Source organism: Oryza sativa, chromosome 4, assembly GCF_034140825.1.
Source record: "Oryza sativa Japonica Group chromosome 4, ASM3414082v1".
Taxonomy (NCBI): Eukaryota; Viridiplantae; Streptophyta; class Magnoliopsida; order Poales; family Poaceae; genus Oryza; species Oryza sativa.
In genome coordinates, this window is record NC_089038.1 from 30,613,195 (window position 1) to 30,620,220 (window position 7,026).

The 7,026-nt window shown below is 48.0% G+C and overlaps 2 protein-coding genes across 2 annotated transcripts; both read right to left on the minus strand.

Moving 5' to 3' along the window:
- Nucleotides 1–456: 456 nt before the first annotated feature.
- LOC9268984 (phosphoribulokinase, chloroplastic) lies at nt 457–3,066 on the minus strand. The gene is made up of 5 exons (XM_015779636.3): nt 1,646–3,066; nt 1,457–1,541; nt 1,276–1,360; nt 929–1,185; nt 457–847 (listed from the first exon to the last, which is right to left on the minus strand). Exons 1-5 carry the CDS (start codon nt 2,170–2,172, stop codon nt 593–595), a joined length of 1,209 nt encoding a protein of 402 aa, XP_015635122.1. The 5' UTR covers nt 2,173–3,066; the 3' UTR covers nt 457–592.
- A 187-nt stretch (nt 3,067–3,253) lies between these two features.
- LOC4336849 (secretory carrier-associated membrane protein 6-like) lies at nt 3,254–6,946 on the minus strand. Its single transcript, NM_001419834.1, has 12 exons — nt 6,705–6,946; nt 6,427–6,552; nt 6,260–6,322; nt 6,138–6,171; nt 5,909–6,031; nt 5,667–5,729; nt 5,491–5,584; nt 5,141–5,186; nt 4,971–5,038; nt 4,760–4,808; nt 4,540–4,605; nt 3,254–3,716 (listed from the first exon to the last, which is right to left on the minus strand). The coding sequence occupies exons 1-12, from the start codon at nt 6,759–6,761 to the stop codon at nt 3,684–3,686; spliced, it is 822 nt and encodes a 273-aa protein (NP_001406763.1). The 5' UTR covers nt 6,762–6,946; the 3' UTR covers nt 3,254–3,683.
- Between the last annotated feature and the right edge of the window lie 80 nt (nt 6,947–7,026).

The window sequence follows — 7,026 nt, forward strand, 5'->3', positions numbered from 1 at the left end:
GAGGTAAGGGAGAGAGAGGGGAGGAAGAAGAGAAGGAGAGGGAGGATGATATGTGGGTCCCACAATTTTTTAAATTTTGTTTTTATTCTAATGCCATGTAAGAGCTACGTAGGCGTCACGTCAGCTAAAACCACCTAAGGATATTGTTTGCACCGGTTTTGATAGTTTGAGAAGTCGATATACCCGGTTTTGTGGTTGGAAGATATAAATCATACTCGGAGATAGTTAAGGGAATTAAAGTATACTTTTTCCGATGAAGATTGATAGAAGCTCCTCAAACAGGCCGCGTTGTAGCAGGCTCATGCGGTAGTTCAGCCCAATATGGCCCATTAAATAAAGGTTGCGTTCCACTTGGATCGCTAACGTTGGCAGGGATATCTTCCTTTTTCGGGGGAAGAAATGGCATGTAGATAGACGATTAGAGGTAGAGCGCCAACGAGCTCTTCACGTCTCAACTTTCCAAGCCCAATTGGGCTAAAAGCCAATGCAATCAAATCACATGAATACACCATACAAATATTACAATTACAAGAAATACAAATTAACCGATACGCCCGAACTCCGGCGGATGCCGGTGGCCCGGCGGCGGCTATCAGGCAACGGCAGCCAGTGCCGGCGGCGAAGCGGCCCTCTCGGCGACGACCTGCTCGTAGAGGTCCCTGATCTTGAGCCCGACGATGGTCTGGAAGAGCCCCGTGCCGTTGTTGCTCCCGGGGAAGTCGGCGTGCTTCAGCATCTGCTGCGTCACCTCTCCGTAGTACTTGGTCGACAGGTTGCTGAGGTGACTCTCCACGTAGATCAGCTCGTCCAGCTTGTCGAACTTCCCGTCCATCTCCAGCACCGAAACCTGCAGCTCACAAAACCACATCAATTTTGCAATTTCTCCTCACATCTGCTGAATCGGTGATGGGTTGTTGATAATTACTACCTCGTGGCCGAAGTAGGTGTCCGGGAAGTACGAGAATTTGATGCCAGGGTAGGAGCAGGAGAGCTTCCTGCCGCAGGGGATCCAGCTGATGGTCGATCCTTCGTCGAAGAGGTAGGCCGGCGCGAAGTGCTCGACGCCTTCCTTCATGATCAGCTTCACGCGCAGCACCTTGCCTTCGTCGCCGTCGTCGTCCGCGGCGGCGATCAGCCGCGTCGGCAGGACCTCGATCACGGCATCGGCGTACTGCTTCTGCGGGTCTGCACAGAAGACGTACACAAAAATGGATGCCAGTGTTGACCTTGTTGAGCTCGATCTTTTGATTTAGTGGTGGATTAGTGTGTTTTTACCAATATACGCATCGAAGTCGGGCTTCCGGGCTTCAATGCTGGCCTTGATGCTCTCCAGGCTGTGCCCACGCTCTGCCATGTCTCTCTGCACAAATGGGACGCCGCAAAATGCTAGTACTATTCATAAGTAAGAGAACTGAACTCTGTCACTGTTCCCGAGCAAATCGTGACACAAACAGACCTGAATTTTCCATGCAAACTTGATGTCGCTGCTGATGTCCAGGTAGATGCTGAAGTCCAGCAGGCCCCTGACACGCTCATCATACCTGGAGTAACGCAAACACAACACACGTTAATGTGCATTGCCCGGCATATAGTATAGTAGAAGTTGTAGATCAACATGAGAAGAAAAATTGCAAAAATTAATCACATTGGGTGCAGGCCCTCGACGACGAGGATCTTGGGGGGAGTGATGAGCTCTGGCGGGTCGAGGAGGCCCGTGGCGTGGTTGTAGATGGGCTTCGCGACGGCGCGGCCCTCCTTGATGGCCTTCAGCTGCCGGTACATGAGGTCGAAGTCGTTGGCGCGCGGGTCCAGCGCCGTCACGCCCCTCTCCTTCCGCCCCGCGCGGTCCAGCGAGTGGTAGTCGTCGAGGCAGATCACCGTGGCGGCGTCGCCGAGGAGCGTGTTGGAGCCCGGGTTGCCGCCCCACGGAGGCGCCGCCGCCGCCGCGGTGCCGGCGCCGAGCACGCTCGTCAGGCGACGCACGAACGTGGTCTTCCCGCACCCGGAGTCGGCAGCCAGCCCGATCACCACCGTCCCGCCCGCCGCCGCCGCCGCCGCCGCGGAGCACGACACGCGGAACGGGAACGCCGCCGCCCTCATTGTCCTCCTCCACCTCCCGCTTCTCAGCAGGATGGTCGTCGTGCTCGCCGAGCTGAACGACCTGGCCGCCATTGATCAGGGCGTTGCGAAGCTAGGTCCAAGAGAGTGAGACCAAGGAGTAGGGAGAGCTTGCAGTGTGGTGTCCGTTCTTGCTTGATGAGTTGCTTCCTCTGTTAGCTCGCTGTCAGCTCAGCCTCAGCTCAGCGACGAAATATCGATCAAATGAGTTGAGCTAGATGTACTGCAGGATGCTTAGCTAGCTTGAGATGATTGAGACTGGATTTTCATGGGCTTTCTTTGTCCTGCATACCTCCATGCCGATATCTAGCTAGAGACGCGCGCAGCAGGGCCGGCCGGCCGGCGGAAGAAGAGAAATCTTGGTGGTGGACTGGTGGTTTTCGCGGGGTTGCAGATTATGGTGGTCCTACGTGGTGGCGGCATGAGGGTGGCCGGCTGAAAACGGAGGGCGCCAACGTATGTGTTTGTTTGGTGTATTTGGCGAATTGCATTATGATTCCATTGGTGAAAATGGTGATTCTCTTGAAACACACTCGGTTAACCATACAAAGATACTGAGTACTACTGATTCTACTCTTCCTCTTTTAACGCACCACACGTGAGTTGTAGGATTTGCCACGAGCGCATTGCTCAATTGTTTATCCGTTGATTTGAGCTTGCTTTAACTGCCTAAACTAACTGATAGCCGCAATCACGCGCGATGTTACTTGTCACTGATGACCAAGGCTAGCCATCCTAGAACAGACTCTGTCAAAGAAGGTACAAACATGGGTTTCCACCGAGGAGCTGGCTGAAATGGACTGCAGAAGCGGACGCGTCGAGTATTGGAGCAACACAGAAGATGGCCCATAGTTTGTCAAGTTGCTGTGAACGCCAAAACGACCGCCCAAACTGACCCACAGGGGTGCTTTGGTTTCCATTCAAAGTTCAGGGCGCTGGTTCTAGAGAAGATCCCTGCCACGCTGCATGATTGCATGCACCGCCGCTTCTCTGCCTTATTGTCAAAGAGTAACAGCAACCGTACCATGCGATCAGCAAGCATACCGGACTGCGGTAGCATCTTTAACAGCAGGGGAAAAAAATCAGGTAGATAGAAATTCCAGGTAGGCATCACATACAATTGTGCAGATAAAACTGGAAACTTGCAACGAATTGTGCCAGATGAATCTGCTTTGAGTTAGATGGATAGTAAAAATCGGGAAGCACAGCATCAAGCCAACAATCCGCAAGGGTGCATATATATGATCCAGGTCTGAATGCAATTTTGTGTCTATTTTCCCGAGCGAGAATAGCCTTAGCTCATTTAACGGTAACCAACAGGCAAACCGGCGATCTACCCAATCACATACGGACTACAGTTTGCCAAGAATCAAAACACCTCGTTCCAGACACAAAGCTATGATAACGATGCTAACAACCTACCCCATAACAAGCTTGAAAAGGTTTCACAATAAACTGACATGAAGAGACATTCTCAGGGTGTACTGATTTGTATGCACAGAAGCGATGCATGAAGAGGTGTGCTACTGGTGATCACCGGAAACTTTCCATCATGATGAATAGCTTCACTTGTTCCCTCTGAAGTACATGTACACTCTCTGCATCCACCGATAGAGAAGTAATAAAAAATATTAAATGTACACATTTTGTACCCTTTAAAAAACAAACAAATCAAGTAATGATCATAACCATGGACAAGCTGGGTATTCGATGACTTGCAGGAACCAAAAAAAAAAGCAATCTTCAATTAACATTGAGTATAAACTTGGACACTAACTAATAGGTAATGAAAATTGGGCAGTACAATGGAATTGTAGTACCAAGAAATTAGGAAAATTACTTCCCCTTGACATTTATTTTAGTGAACTATGAATTGTATTCACGAGGTTTACTAGCTCTGAAATTAAACTAAGAAAGGGTGCAGAGCAATGTGAAAGCAGAAGTACTTAACTTTTAGTTTACATAGCGAATTACTACAATAGTTTCCATTTTTTTGAAACTGTGGCTCTAATCTCAATGCATAATAATCTACAGAAGGAATACGGACCACTTCCTCATGCATTCAGTATCCTGACAACAAATTACTACTTTATTAGTTACTACTATGCAGATATCTATAATATGGAAAGAGAAGTAACAAGTTTAATGCTTTAAGCAGACCAGAGGTTAAGAAATATGTGGTGCATTTAATACATGCATAGAGCATTCATAAGTTAATATCTGCCTTACATTCATTTCATGTGTGCACCCTGATTTACCCTAAAATAACGTAGGCTTCTCTTGTGCTAAGCTAACTAGTGCTAAAACACATATATATAAGGACAGAGAAGGCGACAGATCCCTCGAAGAGTTATGGATAGAATTGATAGCTCATTTGACAGAGGGGATATCAGTTTATGAGAACACGATTTTGTTCCAGACCTGAAGAACTCCAATGCTCAGCAGTGTCTCCAAGCAAAACAGCGCGAACCCCACAAAGTAAAAGATCTGCAAGAAAAGAAAAACATCAGTACTTAATTTCCTACTAGTTGGCACCTTAAGGTTAATTCAAAGTGCTGGACACACAACATATTGCAGAAAAGCTATCCAGCTTGCTTATTTATCAGGAGGATTTGAAATGGAATGAGGCAATTCAACTCACCCCAATTATCACATGCTCAGAAAAGGTGTCTATGGCAGCCAGTATGCCCCTGATAAGCAAAAGAGAAATAAACATGTAATATTAATATCTCAGAAACAAGAACATGCAAAAAATACTACCAAGAATGAGCTCTAGAATTTCATAATTCATCAGTCAATATTTAAATACCAAATAACTGCATATTAATAAGCAAACACTTGATATAACTTACGTTAATGATTTTCCATGAAACACAATTGGCGGGGCAATGGCAGCAATAATGCAAAAGCCAATGTGGATCTGTGCCAAATATCAATGAAAAGAAGATGATATGATCCATTTGATAAGCAGTAGTTGTAATGTCAAGAAAACATAAAAAAACAGTTTTCAGCTATAACTTACCAAGTAACAGAGAAAGAACCATCCAAAACTGAACGCACTGTTAGTCCTGTTTAACAAGTAAAAGAAAGTGTCAGATACAATAATAAAGCCATGGTTCCAGAACTATACAGCACAAACCATAGTTCAGGTCCACTGAAATGTTTTATACTAGCTCCACAAAGGAGCAGTGCAGGTCTGCATAAACTTTTGTGCAAAAGAGATGCATTCTCTGTAAAATGCACTGATGGAAATAAGCAAGATAACTGAAATGCGCTAACTAAAATATAACACCTGTAGCAAGATGCGCTAACAAAAATAATACTCTTTGAAAGACACATTAACAGAAAGAGTGGTAAAGCAGAAAAATATACCTCATAGCACGGTAGAGAGGCCTATACCATATCAAGTACGAGAGGGGAATTCCAAGCAAGGCATAGATAGTGGCAAGGAAAAACAGCTTCGAATCTACAAGCATAAGACAACAACCATTAAGCATGAGCCAATGTACAAAAACACTTTGGCATTTATAGAAACCCATGCAACCCACCTCCCTCCTTGATCCAACAGACTATGACAGCGATGAAGTTCCATGAGAGGCAAAGCACGATACCTGTAGATTAAAATAACACAGACAGGACATACTGAGAAAAATCAAAGCTGCCTTTGAAGCGCACCGTAGCTACCACCACAATTGATTAATCCAGAGACTCAGCTAGATAAGCAAACAATGTAGTACTACCAAACAATTGATGTAGCAAATTGCAATAACAATGTCCAATCTACACCTACCAAGCCAGCTTGCGAACGCGAGATACTGCAATTTCTGCAAATTAGCCGGTATCTCATTGGCAATGTCATGGTGAATGATCGGGAAGAATGGTGGCCAGTTCTTATCCTCCATTGGCACTCCAGCTGCATCAAAAAGGAAAAAAAATAATGCGAAAATGAGCGCACTCCTCTTAACACAACTGGCAATTGAATTATCACTGAGTCCACCATCAGTCAAACAAGAGCATACCATTCCTCAGCGCTTCCTCCCTCCTTTTGATATCCTGCAGCCACAACAAAACCACAATGATACACTACCGAATCAACCAGCATTTCAAAAGTTTACAAGTGGAATGGAGAGCAAAAACCCACCGCCTCCCGCCGCTTCAGATCTGTTTCCCACGATGAGAGCTCCCTTGCCTTGCTCTTGGAGTCCTGTGCAGCGTACACGCCCCCAAAACCCTCAGATTCGCGTACGAGAACAACAGGAGAAAGGAGGGGGGAAAAAAGAGGGAGCACTATCACGTAAAGCATCTTACGCCCATGGTGTCGAGCGGGACATCGACGGTGGCGTCCCCCCTGCCGGCGCCGAAGCCGGCGGGCTCCGTGGGGCGGAACCCGTACTGCTGCCTGCTGCCGCCGCCGCCACCACCACCTCCCCCATTCTGCAGCGCCACAGCCACACCTCATCAGAAAAACAGCACGCGAAAAAAATCCCAGATCTACCACCACTCCACGATCCACGAACACACAGTAACCAGACAAAAAATCACCCCAAAAAAAAACGAAGCGTGCGAGGAGAGGAGTGTCGGCTCACGGAGAAGGGGTTGTCGTCGGCGTTGCCCTCGTCGAACGGGTTGGGGTCGTGATGCATGCCGCCGCCGCCGCCGGTGACGCGCCGCTCCTTCCTAGGGCTTGGCTCCGCCTCGCCGCCGCGCGTGGAGGAGGAGGAGGAGGAGAACGGCGGGTAAAGCGGCGAGTGGTGCAGCGCGTGGCTTGGCTTGGACTCGAGTCGCTTCCGGTTCAAGCGGTTCACTCGCTTTTGCGCCGCTTTTTCTCACGTGACGTGACTGAATTGGGGGGGGGGGGGGGGGGGGGGGGGGGGGAGGGGGTTCGGTCCCCGCTCCAACACGCTTCGT